We start from the raw sequence: 20401 nt of genomic DNA on the forward strand, positions 1-20401 counted from the left end.
TGGAGTTAGAAATTGAACTTGCATTCTAGCATGAAAATATCTGTATATTAGCACTTTGAAAATAAACTTGATTCCAGAGACAAACCTGTTTCCTGTTTGGCAAGTAATTAACTAAACGTTTTTTTTTAGATTTCTGAACATCTGGCTGTTTCGTCAAAGTTTTAGACAAATCATGTTCCAACTGTTCGCTTCGACTTCGCTTCGAACGAAAAAACTGATATTCGCACAATGTTCATCTTCACATATATCAATATTGCCCCCAAAAATCCTAGCAACTGTCTTCCTAATCCACAGAAACATGCATTTGCCGTGACTAACATACAGAACAAAACGAATGTAGTGGGCGCACTTACACCAAGCGACAGCATAAAGTATGCATTACGATCTCAATAAACGCTTTTGTGGTTCAGTCCGTGTAGCAGTCCCAGGCAGCAAAGACGACTTACATGTACATCCGGCTGTAGCATCATTCACGCCCATTATAGAAACATAATGATCGAAATAGTTCCTTGAACCAGAGATCGCATCTTGGGCGCCTGAGTTACCGCGACAATGTCTTCCAGCATCATCAGTGGCGGTAGTAACTTTACGACTGACAACAGTAACAACAAAAGGCAACATTACAATTTGCAAATATCACAAAAAATAAGAAAACACAGCCTGCACGATCATTCTGCAAGAGAAGTCATATAAAATACCAGCCGTTTCAAGAAAAGACATGTGCGACGCTAATGTTCAGAATAGACACACTCGTCACAAAGGAATCTCGTCAATGTCATCCTCGCACTTTGCTTTGCTACGAGTACAGTGTGTAGCGAGCTTCGTGGCTTTGTCATAACCTTGCAGAAAGGCACGCCTCCATTGATTCGAACGCATAGCGCCTGTATACAGTGTTCCCGGTGAATGCAAAGGGACACACGCTTTAGGGCAGACATTGCTCGGCTACGAAGTCCTCCCTGGACCCGCAGTCAAAGACGGTCCCGAACTCTGGCATGTTGTGCAGCGGCAGGAGACAATTGGCGCGCGGTGACAGCCCCGGTTTGGGACCCTTCTGGTCGGTGCCGCACGAGAGCAGGCAGAACCGAGCGAAGAACACTGCCTGCGCCTCGGGCCACAGGCGCCGGAACTCGCTGCCGGCGGTGGCGACGCCGAAGCTCTCCACCAGGGCGTCGTAGGCCAGCCGCAGGCCCTGGACGCGGAGCACCATGTCCCGGCGTTTGAGCGCCGCTGTTGTTCCGCCCTCGGCTCTGTGCCGCAGACCGAGGCGGCGGTGCAGTCGCTCCAGGCACTGGGCGGTGTTGTTGTACTGGCGCTTGGCCAGCCGTGACCGCCAGACGTCGTGGAGCGGGCGGCTGGGCCCTTCCTGCGGCGCCGTTGCGATACGCGTCACATCATAACCATACCTCGTTGGTCATTGCGGCCTTTGTGTAGGCGCATCTGGCACGGCTGTGGTCAGACGGGTAGCTCGTGCAATGGGCAAGACACACCCGTCGTTGTGTCGGCCGAAAGTACGCCAAAGGCAAGAAGAAGAATAATGGAATCCTAGTGGCTTGATATCAATTACAGCCATGTGAGGAAAACAGACAGTGAAGCCAGAGAAAAGAAAGCATACGAGAATACGTCGGTTCGGCTCGCGCCTGCGGCAAGTTATCTTTTTATCCACTTTCGTTTCCATGATTCGTATCATTTCGGCATCTCAATTTAAACATAAAAAATTACCCCGCGATTTATCTGGCTTCGTTGCCTTTTATCTAGATAGTTGTAACGAAGGCATACGCGAACAAATTTTACACAGTTCACGTTTTGGTCATTTATACGGCGCGCCTGGCGCCGTATTCTACGCCAATACATTTTACTTTTACAGCGCAGTTCTTAAGCGCCCGTTCTAGCGTCGAGCTTCAGCACGCCTCGGCGGCGGCATTACACCTCGTAACCGAGCGATTGAGCACAGGCAGAAGATGAAAGCGAACGAGGAGCGCAGCGGTAGATGAAAAAAGAGCGCGCAAGGAGGAAAGTGGACGAAAGGAGGAGGGGAAACAGCCTGCACATGCGCTTAAAACCCCTTAAACTTCGTAACGTAGCGACACTCTCCTCCTCCGCATTTACTCCTCCTCGTTTCTCCTCTCTTTCCCGCTCCCTCCTCGACCGTGGCGCCGCCTACACTGCTCGAGCGTAGCAACGGCGACTACATGCGCTCCTCGTCACTCTGTAGACGCTTTTCGAGCAAAAATGGCACTGATGAACGGCGCGAGGGCCCACGTGATGCTATTAGGCCAATAGCGACGTGGCGTTGGCCTCGGCCAGAGCGCGCGAGGAGGAGCGGCATTCTTCAAAGCGCGGCAGTACTTTACGAAGTTTAAGGGGCTTTACATGCGCTGAGTTGCCGGCCTCTACGGCATCCGCCGCCGCGTAAGCTACCTCCTCTGTGCTTTCCAAAGGGTGGGGGGGTGCAGCAGGGGATGAAGTGGGGAGCGTTACGCTCGTCGGCGGTACCAGCATGTGTGACGAGTGCTCCCGCAAGGGGGCGATGGCGGGCGGTTACTAGTTACGAACTCTCCCTTTGGTGTTGCCGCCGCTGACGCTGGCGGCACGACTTTCCCGTGACGAAAGGGCCGCTCTTGTCGTTGGTGGAGCAAAAGCGTGAGAAGATACTAAGCGTACAGCCGCGCAAGACCGGCTGTGCGGCGATGATGGCGGCGATATGGCGGCAGAGTAGCGCACGCCGTATTTATGGAAACAAAACGCGCTACCCACAGCGTTCTCTTGCTAATATAAAACATGTGCCTATGCAATAACTATGCAATATATTGACACGCGAAGTGAAAACACGTACAAAGCAGCGCTCAAATTTCGCATCAGAGAGTATCGGAATCGTGGGTGAATTTTTTTTTTCTTGTTCGGACGCTTGACGCAGCGAGTGAAATAAAATGAACAGTGAAATTTAGAAGCTTTGATCAAAAGCACGGTTCTTGGTCAGCTAATCTAATGCGTGCACGAATAGCCAAACGATTGATGGTGTGCCAGTGATTTTACACTTGACGCCCTTGTACGCACATCTGTAGAAACCAAACACAGCTGAAGTCTGTCTCCTGGGCACGTCATGGTGATCTGCTGGGACAACAAAATTTATGCCATTAAAAATTACCGCTGACGCACTGCCTATCGAAGAAGTTAATCTGTAGCTACACCAAATTCTGCTAGACAGGCCATTTAGCATGCAGAGCATACAGTAGGTATACGGTCGGTGCTAACTGAAAAGAAATTGCATTTCCGCGCACATTTCCGAAACGAAATTATTAAACTTGTACTAACCTCAGAATTCTTCCTAAGTACACACGCTTTGAAAGCTCCCTGGTTCCCATTCGCAAATTGCAATATGTTCCAGAAACTGATAAGTGGAAAGGGGAACTGTTCATTATTCAATTACGCAGTAATAATTAACCTGGAAGTATTGCCTGCCTCTTCGAGTAATACTGCTCTCGGACTAGAATTTTTATACATGCCATACGTGATTAAAAGTCCTGCTAGGATAAAATGTTATATAGACCCATCGGGCATGTTGGAAATTATTTTAGGCGAAGCTTTCATGAAGCGGCAGTTCAATGCTTTGAAACTAAGTACGATTCATACAATTATCTTTATTTACCTTCTTAATTACCTGTGTAACGTGTGAATCTCATGCTATATTTATGTACTACACCATTGAGAAGTTTCGATGCAAGAGCCATAGCAGGAGTCAGCAGCAGGTGTTATAGGAGTAATCAGGAGTCAAATTTTGATACATTCGCAACCATTCACCCTCGTTCACTGCGGTCCCATCGTCTGCTGGGAGCGAGAAAAAGATTCTGCAAATTTTGCCCCGTGTATTTGCCCGTGTGTGTTAACTGAGGTGGAAAGAGTTTTCTACAAAAATTGCTATAGGGAATTCTGGCGCTAAGGTCCATAGGAGCGCCAAGCATCGCGGTTCACTTAGCATGGCAATGATGGGCAGCACATGGGTGTACCTAGACTTCGTTCTTCTGGCTTTAAACGTCTTTGCGACTTTGCAATATAGGCGATGCCCGAAACAAGGCGAGACCATGACGTAATTGCGGATTCTAGAATTGCTCCTGGCGCTTGCACTACACAACAGCACACCCACCGTGGTGGCGTAGTGGCATAGGAGCTTGCGTTGCCGAGCCCAAGGGCGTGGAATCAAAGCGCCGGCCACGGCGGCCGCATTTCAATGGGGGCGAAATGCAAAAAAAAAAGAAATGCGAAAGAAAAGAGAGGCCCGTGTATCGTGCCTGAGGTGCACGTGACAGAATCCCAGGTGGTCAAATATAATCCGCAGTACCTCACTATGGCGTGCCTCGTAATGATATCCTGGTTCTGGCACGTAAAACCCCAAAACTTACAAATAGTATGGCGTCCGAGATAAGCTAGGGAGCCATCGCTGGCCGCGCGATTTATATGGCACCTGCGATTGGTCGTACTCAATAAAATATTGCGGTATAAATCGAACACTTAGCCAATTTTCTCCCATGTGCCCACAGTCTAATTGCCCTGCTGTGTTTAGAAAACTACGGGTAATTGGAAATTTAGAAAAAAATAAAGCGTAATAAGTAACGTCGCAAGATGGACCAACAAGCTAGAAAATTAGCCTAGTCCACGTATTAACCAGCATTCTCATCATGGAGGAAGGAGGAAGGGTGCGTCATCATCATCAGCCTGGTTACGCCCACTGTAGGGCAAAGGCCTCTCCCATACTTCTCCAACAACCCCGGTCATGTACTAATTGTGGCCATGCCGTCCCTGCAAAGTTCTTAATCTCATCCGCCCAACTAACTCTCTGCCGCCCCTGCTACGCTTCCCTTCCCTTGGGATCCAGTCCGTAACCCTTAATGACCATCGGTTATCCTCCCTCCTCATTACATGTCCTGCCCATGCCCATTTCTTTTTCTTGATTTCAACTAAGATGTCATTAACTCGCGTTTGTTCCCTCACCCAATCTGCGCTTTTCTTATACCTTAACGTTACACCTATCATTGTTCTTTCCATAGCTCGTTGCGTCGTACTCAATTTGAGTAGAACCCTTTTCGTAAGCCTCCAGGTTTCTGCCCCGTAGGTGAGTACTGGTAAGACACAGCTATTATATACTTTTCTCTTGAGGGATAATGGCAACCTGCTGTTCATGATCTGAGAATGCCTGTCAAACGCACCCCAGCCCATTCTTATTCTTCTGATTATTTCCGTCTCATGATCCGGATCCGCCGTCACTACCTTCCCTAAGTAGATGTATTCCCTTACGAAGGGTGCGTGACGTCATGCAGCTGCCTCAGGCAAGGAAACCTCACCTGACGCCGCGCCACCCTCCGTTCGGGGCCTGTCTGAGCATTCGTTCTTGGGTTGTGGGCACACCAAGGTTGCCGGACTTTCCAAACCATTGTTTGGTTCCCAGCAACGCCCTCTTCGCGATTGGCCCTCGCCACCCACTCTCCTCTCTACTGTCCGCCATACCCTATAAGCGCGCTCGACGGCTGGAAATTACCGCTTGCTTATCGCTTGGTAACGGCCTGATTCCCGCGAGCCTTTCTTTTACGTAATTTTTTGTGACCAGGCTTCAACACTGTGACCTGACGCTTGCAGGTAGTCTTTTTTTTTCATTCCTGCATGATTCCGGTCGCAGCTGAACGATCCCACCGCCAGGGTTCTGGCTAAGCGAGCGGAGGCGAACGCAACGACGAGGAACGAGGTGTGACGTCATGTGCATCCTTGAAGCACGGCCGCGGCGAAATCGCAAGTTCGCGGCAAGTAAGGCTTTCGCTTTAAAGCTCTACTAGAAGGCTGGTAATCTCCGAAAAAAAATTGGCAGTGGCTTAACTCGGCTATGCCAGGATATACGTAGCGAAAGCTAAGGCATAGCATGATTAGCTTTGGTTAACAATTAACAATTAGCTCAATTAACAATTAACAATTAGCTGTTAACCAATTAACAATTGGTTAACAATTAGCTCTGTTAACAATTACCGCCCAATATCACTAACAAGCGTTCCCGGTAAGTTACTAGAACACATAATCTTTTCAAACGTAGCAAATCACTTGGAAACTAACAAGTTCTTCTTTAAACATCAGCATGGATTCAGAAAAGGACTATCATGTGAAACGCAACTATTCGAATTGACTACAGATATTTTCCTAAACATGGATAAGGGCATACAAACAGATTCCATCTTCATAGACTTCGCTAAGGCTTTCAATCGTGTTGCTCATTGCCGTCTCATAGCTAAACTCTCATGCTTAAATATCGATTCCCTAACAGTATCTTGGATAAGAAATTTCTTGTCATTCCGTAAGCAATTCACCGTCGTCGATAACTTTATTTCCAGTATCAGCGATGTAACATCTGGTGTCCCACAAGGAAGCGTACTCGGACCATTACTTTTTCTGATCTATAATAACGACCTGCCATCCGAAATAACGTCATCCATTCGCTTGTTCGCAGACGATTGTGTGATCTATCGTGAAATCTGCTCAACTTCCGATCACGTCGCTCTCCAACGAGATCTTGACCGTATTACTAACTGGTGCTCTTCTTGGCAAATGACTCTAAACACTGATAAATGCAAACTAATAACATTCGCCCACAAAAAGACATTTTCCGCTTTCGATTACTCACTTGATAACAACCCCGTCACACGCACCAACTCATACAAGTACCTCGGCATTCTCCTTACACCTAACCTGTCATGGTCTGCGCACATCGAAAAAATAACTGCTAAAGCTTCACGTACGCTCGGCTATCTTAAACGCAACCTTCGTGATGCTCCTGTCCTCACCAGACAAATCGCTTATCAGACTTTTGTAAGGTCACAACTGGAATTCGCAGCCCCTATCTGGTCACCTCGCCAAGCTTACCTAATCGCATCTCTCGAATCGATCCAAAACCGCGCCGCCCGCTTCATTGTCAGAGACTATCACCGCGACTCTAGCGTGACTAGCATTAAGTCATCTTTATCTCTCTCATCTTTTGAATCACGAAGAACCATAGCATTGCTTTGTCTATTTCACAAGATAATCCATAGCACGCACCCGTCCACTCTGCCGCTCACTCATCCATCTCGTACATCTCGGCGTTTACATAATCATCTCAGTTCCCAGCGTATCTTTGGCCGAACAAATGCTTTCAATTCTTCCGCATTACCACGTGCCATTGAACATTGGAATAACCTACCAAATGACATAGTTGACATTCTTGACCCAGTATCCTTCAAAGCACGCTTATGCATATTATTTCCATAATTCGTCACAACTAAACCATACTGCGCACCTAAGCAAATACTTGTAGCGAAGTTGTATAGGTTTTTCTTTTTGTTTTGTTTGAATGTTTGTTTTGAATTGCTTTAACACTATTACAGACTTGTTCTTTCACCTTCACCTCCTACCATTTGTACAATCTCTTGGTACTTTTTTTGTTACTTCACACAGTCGTTTGTTTCATTTATCCCGTTATTTATATTGTTAGATATTTGTTCTTTCATGTTTACTCGCTAACAATGTATAATTTCTTTTTACTCCTGTTTTTGGTAATTCCCTGTATCCTCCCCTCACGCAATACTCCTTCGGGAGCCTGTGAGGTAAATGAATGAATGAATAAATAAATAAATAAATAAATAAATAAATAAATAAATAAATAAATAAATAAATAATCTTGATTGCAAGTCCAGGTTAGTCTGGTCTAGCTATGTTGCTGCGTTTAGCCAGTCATTCGGCGCGCTGTTCGTCTGTTTCCTGGACGATTCGTTTCCTGTTCATCTCGTTCCGATGTCGATTCCAGGCCTCCTCCTGCTTACCAGAATTGTCGCCACCCGTACTGCCGCCTCAACTGTGGTCGCGGCGCACGCGAGCTCTCCTTTTCAATCCTCCGACATGTTATCAGGCATGCGACGCAGCTGGCTAAGCGAGTGGAGGCGAACGCAACGACGAGGAACGCGGTGTGACGTCATGTGCCTCCTCGGAGCACGGGGCCCCGGCGAAACCGCAGGTTCGCGGCCCGTAAAGCTTTCGCTTTAAAACTCCATACTATAGTCGGATACAACTTTAGAAAAAAGGGTGCGTTTACTCCTCCGAGGCGAATGCACACGAGCATCCACCAATGGGCGCGCACTCTGGACCGACGTCATGCGCCGGACGGCCGGTGACTTCGCCGCTTCGGTTATCTGGGCGGGGCCTCCCCTTTTTTCTAAAGCTGTATCCGACTGTACAAGCGACTGGTGGGGACTCGCACCGTTTCCTTCGCGGTCTCTAAGGCCGGTTCGACGACCTCCGCGATCCGCGTCGCCATGAGCGCGCCGACGGTGGCGTAGTTGAAGTACGGCGGCACGTCCGCCGGGTAGAAGTGCGGCTCGCGCTGGTACAGCGTCGGCACCACCACGGACGACGTGGCCTCCGAATAGTCCAGCTCGCCGAGCTGCTCCAGCCGAGAGACGATGAACTCCTGCCGCGTCGGCGGGCTTTGCGCGAGCCGGCGGTGAACGAACGCCATGGCCTGGACGAAGATCTCGACAAAACTGGCGTTGCGCTGCTCGAAATCGGCGTCGAGCGGCGCGGTGTCCGTCACCCTGGCGGTCCGTGCTGACTTCGGCTGCAACGTTATGGACAAATTCAAAGTCGTGGCGTAGAGGCCGTTGAAGCGAGCGCCTTCGTGTTGTCTAACGTTTAACGTTAACATGAAATGTGCGTTAGAGAACAATGGATTATGTTCACTGTGTGCCCGACGCGGCCGGTGGGGAATTCCGAACGGCTCACCAAGGAATGCCGCTAGGGGAAACGCGGAGCCAAACGGAGGAAGTGGGAAAGCAGGAAGGAGACGTTTCGTCAAACGTGGGGTGGGATTCCGGAAACTGGGACATTCCATTATATTGTCAAGTTTACCATCTAGTCAGCTCTGATTGGGTCACGGGGTTGCAACGGCCTCCCCAAGTGGCCCAAAGCGCCAACCTGGCGGACCTCGGCAGAATGGCAGAATTTGACATTGTCGAAAATTTCACCCCTAGTAGTGCCGCTTCCAGTAGAGAGTGAGAGAAGCGAGGGGGGAGGATTCATGTAGTGGCTGCCGCTAGGTGAAGATGACAATAAAGGAGCGACGCGGCGTAGAACGCACGCAAAAGCAACCTGGGTCAGAAAGTTGCAGTAGAAATCGTTCAGCGCGTATATTCTCGGTTCTCGTCACACCCGCTGCGCTGCCTCAGTGGATGTATGGCGTTCTGCTGCTGAGCACGAGGTCCCGGGCTCGATATCCGACCACAGAGGCCGCACTTTGACGGAGTCAAAATGCAACAACAACAACAAAAAAAAAAACGCTTATACTAGTGTTTAGGTGCACGTTATGCCCAGGAGGTCAAGATTATCTCGGCGCCCTCCTTTGGCGTCTCTCAAAGCCACTGCAGTGTTTCTTGAGGGCATTAAAATCAATCAATCAATCAATCAATCAATCAATCAATCAATCAATCAATCAATCAGTCAATCAATCAATCAATCAATCAATCAATCAATCTGTTCTAATCTCTGCCTCGCCTCCGTCGTAGTTGCAGATTGCGCAACTTTACGTCAGAGTAGGTCACAGGCTGTTACACAGAGGCAGGCCGAGAGAAGCGCTACACGATTGAGACGTCTTAACAGAAACTGATGAAAAACTCCTCTCCACAACATTAGCCTAGTTGAAATTAACAGGATTTGTGCCGCCCACGCAATGCGTGGGCCAACCACTTGATCCTTTATTAGGCTAACAGATTGGGTGCCAAGTTAAAGGGTACGCACTCCATAGCGTTTCTACCTATTTTGTAACTTTCCGCCTAATTGTCCCTATTATTCCCGCTATATTCGCTAAATTTGATGATGATGGTATTTATAGTTATACGCAAGGGCAACGAGCGAAGTTCTGCGTCACTCGAAAGAACACTCTTAAATCTTCAGAGCGCTTGCATGCGCAATTTATTGCCAAGGTCCCAACTAACCCAGACGCTTTGAACTTTTCCTACAATTGCTTGGCCCTTTATCAACAAACAAAGAAGCTACCTCATAGAGTTAACCGGGGACGCCAGGCGAATGTCGTGTCATTCATGAAGACATACAAACAAAAAATGACGGTCAATTTATTATTTACAACGCTTTTAGTCAAGCCCAGAACGTGAAAGTTTTCTCACACATTGCACTCGCCACGACACCCCTTTCTGTGAAATATAAACTAGGTGTAGACTCTCTCACGAAACTGAGAAACAGGGATGCTAGCGGCCGCATGACAACAACTAACATTTAATTATTATTATTTTTTTAGAAAGCCTGTCTTTGATTCAACCGCATTTTATTTCGCACAGAATTGCTCCATGACGTTCCCCTCCCATTCCCTAAATGTGGCCTCGGTGGCAGCTGCACTTATGCCAGGGCAGCGTGAAAAATGTTTCACCGCTCGTAGAAAGCACCTACAACGCTTCGCAGCACTTGCATGCGTAATTTAGTGCAAAGGCCGAAATTAACAACACGCTTTGATATTTGCCTTCATATTAACAATAAGATTCACCTTATTTCTAGCAAATATAAGCTTGAATGAATTGCTTAGTTCAGCGAATGCAGTGGAGAAACGCATGGGAATAGGGCAAATAAAACGAGGATTCAGTAATCGTTTCCAACGTTTTTACATAAACCATGAAACTCCTAAATTCGCCACACATTACACAAGACTACCGCTAGCTATTTTATCCGAATTTGAAGTTGGAACCTTGTGGAGTTGTTTTAGTAGTCTGGAAAACATTTCGAATAACGGCAGTGTGACAATATGGAACGCTTGAATAATTAGCCTTATATAAAGGCTGTAATTAACCTAAACAAATTAAACATTTATCGCTGCAGGTTACTGGCAACATGCACTTCCACAGAATATGAACAACATGTCTCGCATAGTTCCTCGACGAGACTGGGCATATATATATGCTTTATACATCTCATAAAAAAATGCGAAAAGGCGAGCATTCAGTAAATATTTTCAAAGCACATAATGCGTGAAGCTTTCAGAACACGCCAACCCCAGAATAGTACCCATTTCGTTAAAATACGAATATGCACCAAGTTCGGTCCTCCCATAGATACCAAGAAATTTTTGAATCCAAATGTTTCGTAAAACATATTTAAAAGAACCGAGAACAAGGTTTTACCAGTTTTCATTTAACCCCTAAATGACACACACACTGGCGGCAGCTACAAACAAAGACCTTCCCCAACACCGTCCATCTCAGGAGGCTATATCCGGACATCTACTCAGATGATAACTGCAAGCTATGTAGCAGGGCTCACGCATCACTTAGACACGTTCTCTGGGAACGTGACGTTATATGCGAAGGAAATGCAGTTTCCCCAGATGAAGCTGCGGCGCCATGGACGGCCGCGTTGCGCAGCTCAAACCTCGAAAATCAACTATGGGCCATCCAGCAAGCCCGTGAGGCGGCGAGGAGACAGGATCTCCGGACCTCCTCGGGGGCGGCCTAGGCCCAGGCCACGAATTTGCCGGATTGTTAATAAAGTTGTTACCACCACCACCACCACCATGAAATTTACCGACACATTGCCCCCTAACAATACCCACAGTTTCTCAGAACATAAACTGGGTGAGTGATCTAGTTTTTTTCTTCTCTTGAATACCGTGAGAACTGGTCTATAACGGTGTCGAGCGCTTCTTAAAACATTGTGCGGTTTTACGTGCCAAAACCACTTTCTGAGTATGAGGCCCGCCGTAGTGGAGGACTCCGGCAATTTCGACTCCCTGGGGTTCTTTAACGTGCACCTAAATCTAAGTAACACGGCTGTTTTCGCATTTCGTCCCCCCCCCCCCCCCCCCCCCCACACCCATCGAAATGCGGCGTCCGGCGCGGCCGGGTTTCGATCCCGCGACCTCGTACTCAGCAGCCCAACCACCATCATGGCCACTGAGCATCCACTGGGGGTTCGAGCGCTTCTAATCGCATTGACGGCTCGGCAGCAAACGCCGTCGAGTCGAATCGATGTGCCACGGTTAAACCACTCACCGTCATGTCTTCAGAGACGAGCGCGAGCTCCACCTTCTGGATGCTCTTCTCGGCGACTCGGGGCACCGCTTTGGCCAGCCACGTAAAGACGGTGGACCTGGAGGCACTCTCTTTGAGGTACTCGAACATGGTCACGAGCGCTTCCCTGCTTCCGCGCAGCCCCAGCATCCTGGCCAGGAGCCTGGGCCACGAGATCGACACGGGCTTGCGCGCCAGCGCGAGGCAGAACTCCGCCCTGTCCGCGGGGTCCAGGAGCAGCCGGTTCCTAGACAGTTCCACGGACAGGATCTCGGCATCCAGGTGCGAGGCCAGGTACATCGCGGCGGTCTCAACGCCGCCGTCGACGGACGCCGCGACTTCGTGGAAGGCGAGCCGGAAGGCAGGGGCGCCCGAAGCCAGGCCGTAATCGAAGATGTGGGAACTGCTTCGCAGCGTTGGTAAACGAGCAGCGATGACGACGTTTTCGACTTCTCGCTTTTATGCGAAGCATACTAGCCGCACAACCACGCTCTTCTTTGCTGCGCCGCGCGCGGCCGCGTAGCTACCATATGACGTCATAACAGCTGCAAAAGCGGAGGCTCAACTCGTGCGCTCGCTTGCGGCCGCGTAGCTACGTAGCCGGGTCTCAGCTCGTGCGCTCGCCTGCATGAGTTGTTTCTTCGTCTAGCCGAACCAAATATAGCCAAGCAACAGCAGTTCACCAGGCTAAATAGTGGTTCAACAACTAAAACAAAGGCTAGTATGCTTCGCATCCTGGGCTTAACCTTAGCTAAGCCACAGCCATTTTTTTTCTAAACATTTATTTCTCAATATTTCTTTTTTTTGCCAACGAGATCCCAAGATCCTCCTCATTTGTGTTGTTAGCTGTTTCTCGTGCCCCTGCAAATTATGGAGCGTTCTCAGTCGCAAGCAGGGTGGCTAAACTCAGTAGCACACTCCCTGGTGACACGACTTCATCATCACCCATTCAGTACATTTCTAATTCAATGCGCCAGTATTTCTCTCACAATTCTTAAATTCCTATAAAATATAGTGACAACGCTTATTTGCACATAGACATACTAAATAAGCAATATGGAGTGTGCGTATAAGAGTGGAAGATCGGCTTTTTTTTACGTTTTAACAAACACGTCACTTTTTATGCAGCCTTTGTTCTCTCTGTTCACTTATATTCTGTATAAGTAATTTTTCCAACCTATTGTATAATTTCAAACTGTTGCTGTTTATTCACACACTTATCCGAGTTTGGTACACGAATTTCTTACCCAACACTGTATAACATAAGGGACCATTGCCACAATCCATTTTGAGTTCTGAGGTCCGTACAGTACAAGTCTGATGCGTTCTATTCTATTCGGTAACAAACAGTGAACTGTTCCGTTTGCCTTAAGTGGTGGTCCTGGACCTCGACACCGTAAAATAAAGAGAATGCCAAGTGCGCAGCGCTTTAAATAACTTTAACATTTCCACGAACCAGTTTCGGTTTTGTTTCCCGGGAGGCTTAAGTGTCGTGACGTCATGACGCAGAAGTGACGCAGGTTGGGAACGGGACATCTCCCTGACGTCTCCACATTTCGACGCACGTGGGAAATCCCGACATCTAGATCAAGCGAGTGCCGAAACGTCGCGTAGTACTGATCTCACGTGACTGCTCTCGGCGCCATGACGTCCCGACACACACACGCCTCCTGGGAAACCAAAGAGCAACTCATTCGTGGAAAAACTATTATGGGAAATTATGTGGGGCTCACTGAGGTTTGCTGCTATAGTTTGTGCAGTTTCGAAATCAAGGACCTTCGACTAATGCCCCCCCCCCCAAAAAAAAAGGAATAATCGAGAATGCCATATCAGTCCTCCTTCAACCCCTTTCGTGAACCGATTCATTACGAAAGATAGGTGTAACAGCACTACAAAAAAGAAATAGAAGGAAACTGTTTGACGTAAAAAAATTGCTAGCAGATAAAAAATATCGTCTACGAGCTGGGCTCATCATTCGCCGTTTTTTTTTAACAAGAAACAAGCTGACGAGCCTGTTCGTCCATGACACGAGGGGGAGGAGGGGGTTCACACATGCGGCTAACAGCGAGCAAAATTTGGCGCCTTTCCGTCTCAGTCGACCAGCAACCGACCCGTTGTGTCCGGAATCCGCGAGGACCTCGTCGACCGCCGAGACCCACTCGGTCGCGTTGACGCCCGGAACGAGGTCGTCCAGGATCTCGTCCAGGGTCCCGGTGACGTCGCGTCGCCCCGCACTCCCCTCCTCGCAGCGTTCGAGGTGGCCGCCCGCGCTTCGGTCGACCGCCAGTATCCTGGAGAGCTCGCCGGCGTCGTGGTACGCGGCTCTCAGGGCCGCCTCCAGGTCCCGCCGGTCGCCGGTGGTCGTGAGCTTGCGGAGGAGCGACTGTCCGCACGAGAGGCGCACGAGGACGCGCCCGTCCTCGGCGAGCAGCTGGATGGCGACGACCGTGTGGAATCCGAGGAGCAGAGACGTGCGCACCAGCAGCGCGACGAGATCGCGGTACGCGCGGCTACGACGGATCGGGGCCCAGTTCAGCGGCTTGCGAGCGAACTCGAGCGTCTCGCTGAACGAGCGAGCAATGCGGGAGTCGCCCGCGTAGCTGTGACACTTCTGGTAGACGCGGCGCATCAGGCGCAGTTCCGTCGGGTCGTCTGCGAGGAAGCGGTTTTTGGTAGCGCCAAAAAAAGGAAGAGAAACACGGAGCGCGCGTTGATTGATGATGGAAAGAAGGGATTAGGATTCGAAAAAGAAAGCAATAAGAATACACATACACTGAAACATAGGAGGTTAGCCATATTTGAACAAATCTTCCGCTTAAGGTACACACCCACACACCCACATATACCGCATGAGCGGCTTCGCATACTTCACGGACATACACCTTAGTTGGCTTGGACTCTCCTTTTGAACTTATGGGATTTGACATGCCGAAACCCCGATTTAATTATGAGGCACGCCGTAGTGGGATACTCCTAATTAATTTTGACCACCAGTCAAGGGATCCTTGACGTGTCCCCAATGCACGGGACACGGGCGTTTTTGCATTTCGCGCCAATCGGATTCGATCCCGCGACCTCGGGCTTGGCAGCGTAACACCACAGCCGCCAAGCCACGGCGGCGGGTCTTTGGCACTCCTAATACCAGGGCATTATTGTGTGCCTACCATCTGCGTCCTGCCTGCGCCAGAGGTGATTGTTGATCTTGACGAGCGTGGCCGCGATGCTGTCCGCGCGGAAGCTCCCGCCGTCTCGGCCCTGCACGATCCACGAGCTGCACACGTAGCCGTAGAAATCGTTGCACGCGTCCCTGCTGGTGTTGAGCAGGCCGGTCAGGTAATCGCGCGCTGCGACGCACTGGGGCGTCACGCAGGCCAGCGGAGACGTCGCTTCGCTGCCGAACATCAGAGCGATCACGGCGCCCAACAGCATGGAGCAGACGACGGCGATGGAGCAGATCACGGCGCCGTACAGCAAGCGTTCTTGGTAGGTGTCCATCTCCGTCAGGAAGGTCACGTTGAGAGCTGCGGGAGCCACACGCCTCATCAATTGCCCCTGATATACTATAGCACACGCCTGATCCCGTTCCACTAAGCTCCGCTAATACGGACGTCATTTACAGCGGAGCGGTTAGAACCTCGCTGTGTTTCTCTTGACGTCCGCAGCTTCGCCGAGCTGGGGGAGAGAGAAGAGAGAGTGAAAGTAGAGTATAAAAATAGCATCGCGCAGCATAGCGATGCGGCGAGGGTGGGTGGAGCCTAACGGGGGAGAAGGAGCGGCGCGGCGGCGACACAGGTAGTGTGACGTCATTGCTCTTCGATAAAGACCCGCGAGTTCGCTTCGGCGGATTTCGACAATCTGCCAGGTACACGGCGTCGGAGTTAGCATGCATCAGAGCTAATGCGCGACGGGTGCCGCCGCGTAGCATCGGTGCAGCGTCTGGCACACGACACCGACGCATATGGCATCTCAAGGAATCGCTACCGGTGCGGCGGGCACCTCAAACGGCGCGCCGTCCCAACCGAGACCCCCCACAGAGGGAGGCGGCATGGATTTTTCTGAAGCCCTAACTTCCCGCAGCTGCGCTGGTCTCTGGTGTTTGCGATACCAGAGCCGCGCATAGCGTTTTAAAAACGCGTTCGATTTCGTTGGTGGATATCCGGTACGTACACTTAAGGGAAGCATTATTTGACCTGTTCTAGTAAATTACCCAACTCCAGAACAGCGACTCTCACCGCGAGAGGATGCTTTGTGAGCAAGACGTTAGGCGGGGACGCTGACGCCGCCTTGAAATTTGCGCATGCGCTCACCGAGACGCTCTTGCTGTGACATGGTTACTAGCACGAACAAGACAAACGGAAAAAAGGGTGGAACAGGACGAAGCGCTAGTTGTTTTTTTTGTATGCATATTTTACTCCCGTTCCACGTGGGTTTAACCAATTAAGTGGAACATATTTGAAAATGTGTTCCACTTTGTGTGACCTATGTGAAACGAAATTAAGAGTGTATGGGCGCCGTCTATGATGAGAAAAAAAAATGGCACCGCGAAAACGGAGGTTCGAGGTGGTGTAATTTGTTACACTTTTAAAGATATTTGCGCCGTAGTAGAAGTAATTCGTTAAGAGATAGATAGCCTGCGAACAATGCAGCTATACGTCGAAGCCTATAGGTGACAAAATAACCGTTTTAAGGAATTAGGAATGAATTTGTTCGCGACAATTTCGTTGTCTGGTACGTAAGGACAACCGACAGAGCGCTTGGAATGCAGTTTATAGTGTGTCAATTTATGAACAACCGGCAAGCCGGAAAATGAAATGCCGAGGGAGGTGGAGGTGGAACCAGCAGCTGGCACCCTGAGGAATAAGAAATTGTGGAAGACGCTTATCCAATAGTGACTTAATGGGGGGCTAGTCGGTTAACCATGACGGAATATGGCAACGCACTTCGATACAAGGATGTGACACAAAGTGAACAAACACGAGCGCTGTTTTACAGCGAAGCTGTATGTGGATAGAGTTCCATGCATTTTTGTTCTCCTTTAACAAAAACTATCATCATCAGTGGCTTACACCCCCGTAAGCATTCATGCTACCGAAAGCAAGCAAAAGACGCAATGGCTCATAGCCTCGTAAGGCAGAGGCTACAAGCACTCAGCAAAGTGAAGCGAACAGTGCTTACATTCTTTCTAATCACGCATACCACATACAGAACAGCATGTTGAAGGAAGGAAGGAAAAACTTTTATGGTCTATTTACAGCTTTCAGCGGCTAACAGAGGTCTTCATGTTTTACTAAAGTCTCCGTCGTCTTGGGTGGTCGGCGCCCTTATTCCAGAACCCCGCTGAGCCTGGCCACTTTGAGAGCGTGTTGCACCAATCCTTTTTGGTCGAAAAATGTTATAACGAATGGCTCATACCCCCGTGAGGAATGGCTCATACCCCCGTAAGCAAGCAAAATATGCAATGAGTCCTAATCCCGTAAAGTTCATGGCTACTCACTTTGTTTACATTAGCTGCGATGACACTATACCCGTATTGTCGGTGATTTCAATGTGGGTGTGTCGGTACGGAAAAGGGAGCTTTTTACGTGTTCCGTGTTGCAGACATATCCCTCGCAACGCTACACCGATCTGGCCCAACGACCACCCAGCGGCGTGCGTGCATCGACCTGGCATTATCAAAAAATGTGATTGCAGTTGCGAATGAAGTAATGACCACCGATCAAGACAATAAATGAGTGTGCGTACCTTTCGTCATGATGACCACCCATCGAGACAAAATGAGTTCGTACCTTTGTTCAAAATTATTTGTCACCTCCTTGTCGTGTGCTAAACAGCTTCGCAAGTCAACCACTTTCACAGAGTGGAATGGATCATGATTTTTGTACAGCGCTTGTGTTTGTTCGCTCTGCGTTACGTTCCTGTTTCGAAGTGCACTGGCATATGCTATACAAGATGACTGTCGAAGTCAGCGATAGCCTTCCTGTGCAACCTGCTGCATATACCCAAGCCACCCGCGAATTACGAAGCCTGACGGGCCCATCAGCCACACGAAGTTGCCCTGTCGCTGCCAACTACAAAGCCGAATGATACTACGTCATGGTATATCTTGCTGTAATCGCTGTAGCCCAGATGAAACTCCGTAGCAACCTCTACTAGCCCTAGTATCCTGGCTGAAACTTCCGTTATCATGCAGTGTTGTATATAGTGGCGATTGCAAGAAAGTTGGCGCAGAAGAAAGCACCAAACATGTCACGTGTGCACAGCACAACACGAAGATGAAAGGCTTGCCCATTGGACAGCTTTAGGACACGTAGCTTACAGGCCCTTTAGAGAAGAGATCTTGAGAGTGTGGCCTTGTGCGTCTTCAGTGTGCATGCAAAGCGACAAGAGCTGTTCCGCTTCATGAGATGCACCAGCCTGCATGACCACTTATGAGTTGAACGACAAACGCTGCAGCGTGTGTGTCCATGCAGAGCGCCCCTCTTCATTTTTCAATCGTCTCCCTCCCTTCCTCAGTGCTGAGTAGCCATTCGGGCTCAGCCATGGTTAACCTCCCTACATTTCGCGCATGACCTCTCTCTTTGTCTCTCTTTCTTCTTACGCATGTTTGTTACATACTGTGGCACACTGCTTCGCATCGCCTAGTATATTGTCATCGCTTACACTTTTAAGTAGGCGGGCCTTAATGAGGCGTCCAGTAGCACCTAGCGCTGACCTACCTCCGGCTTGCGGTATGTAGTAAACCAAAATTTTATTATTCAATAAGCGCATGACTCAGCAACTCACGGTAGAAGGACCATTGGCTCGGGGACCCGACGACACTCCTCCGCACCCCGTGCGAGGAAACCGCGCGATCGTCGCTCCCCTTGGACATCGACCTGCTGCCCTCCGCCTCTTTGTTCTGAGCGGCCCCTTTCCCACGCTTGGGAGCTCCGTCGCTTGCCTGTCCATGAACCAACGGCTGCCGCGTAAACAACGGTGCTGTCGCCGCAGCGGACACAGCTGGCGGGCCCTCTTGGTCTGGTTCCTTCTTCGGCACAGCAATCAAGGGCGCCCCTGAATGTGCTGCAAGCTTGTCCTGTCCCGCCGTGTCAGTGTCCTTGTCCTCTGTGGCCGACCACGGCAAGACTATCTGGTCTTCTTGTGCGTACGTCGTGGGGCCCACTGCGTCGGCTTGTTTCTGGTCCAGCGGACCAACTGCCGCGTCACGGTCGTCGAGGATGACAGCGCCGGCATCCGCTTGCACGCCAGGATGGACTACTCGTTGGTCGTGGGAACTTGACGGAGCGACGGCCGCCGTGTCGTCCCCGTTTTTCGGTGCGCCAGCCGCTGCCTTGTCCGCGGGCCCCGCCGAGTCATCCGGCGCCAACACGGAGGAAGACTTGCGCTGATGCCCGGCGGACACAGTGTCGACCGAAGTTCCAGCGGTGGCATCGTTCCCGCCGTACAGCGCGACGATTTCGGCGGCAAAGTCGTTGATGACCGGCGCGAAGTCGGCGATTACCGACGCCTCCAGCGGCAAGGTGAACCCGGCGGTCGGTGATGCGCCCGAAGGTTGTCGCCCCGACCCCGTGGTAGTCATGGATTCCGTCGGACCTCTCTCGGAGCTAGTGCTCGACGACTTCGAGCTGCTTTTTCGCCGCCGCTTCTTGCTTCGCGATGAGCGGCGCACGGGCGGAGGCACGACGTCCGCATCTCGGCCCAACGTAGTTGTCTTCGATCGCGTGCTTGAGAGGTGCGCTTCGGCGGCAGCAGGGGGCACGGTGGGAGGTTGCATTGCGTCGGCGCCGGCTGCGGACGCCGCTGTAGCCGCCGAGCTGGTTCTACGCAAAGAAGACGCAACTAAAGCGTGATCCTCACTTGCGGTTTCTATGGAGGCTCGTGTCCTTGCGTGGGCGTTGGAAGCAGCCGGAACATCGACCTCCGTAGGGCCGCCTCGAGGAGGGACGCTTGGTCTCTTCGGTGGCGGGTCCAGGGCGCACACTACTGGTATGGACGCCGTGGTGTCCCGTTCAGCGTGGACGCTGTCCGCGGACTGCTTCCGGGAAGCGGCGGGCTGGGAGGACTTGCTGCTCGAGGCGGCCCCACCCGGGACCGGTTCAGTTCCGCGTTCCATCCGGGCGACAAAGTTGTCTCGTTCGTGACGAACCCGATTGGTACGACGTGTCCAAGAGAAGGGCTTTCCAGCGAACAAAGCGAGAGAACGCGGCGCGGTCGACCGATACCTCGTGGTCCTCTTTCTTCTTATTGTCGATCGATGGCTGTCACGCGCTGGGATTACGAAGCTTGTGGAAGAGGAAGCGCACAGCTAACGGAAATACGGTAAATTT

The 20401-nt window shown here is 50.4% G+C and overlaps 1 protein-coding gene across 1 annotated transcript; it reads right to left on the reverse strand.

Annotated features, from left to right (window-relative positions):
• Window positions 1-71: 71 nt before the first annotated feature.
• On the reverse strand, window positions 72-20350 carry LOC139050876 (uncharacterized). The gene is made up of 6 exons (XM_070527677.1): window positions 18858-20350; window positions 15239-15595; window positions 14186-14726; window positions 12057-12477; window positions 8267-8623; window positions 72-1363 (listed from the first exon to the last, which is right to left on the reverse strand). The coding sequence occupies exons 1-6, from the start codon at window positions 20185-20187 to the stop codon at window positions 923-925; spliced, it is 3447 nt and encodes a 1148-aa protein (XP_070383778.1). The 5' UTR covers window positions 20188-20350; the 3' UTR covers window positions 72-922.
• Between the last annotated feature and the right edge of the window lie 51 nt (window positions 20351-20401).

This window comes from Dermacentor albipictus, chromosome 10 (assembly GCF_038994185.2).
Source record: "Dermacentor albipictus isolate Rhodes 1998 colony chromosome 10, USDA_Dalb.pri_finalv2, whole genome shotgun sequence".
NCBI classification, from domain to species: domain Eukaryota; kingdom Metazoa; phylum Arthropoda; class Arachnida; order Ixodida; family Ixodidae; genus Dermacentor; species Dermacentor albipictus.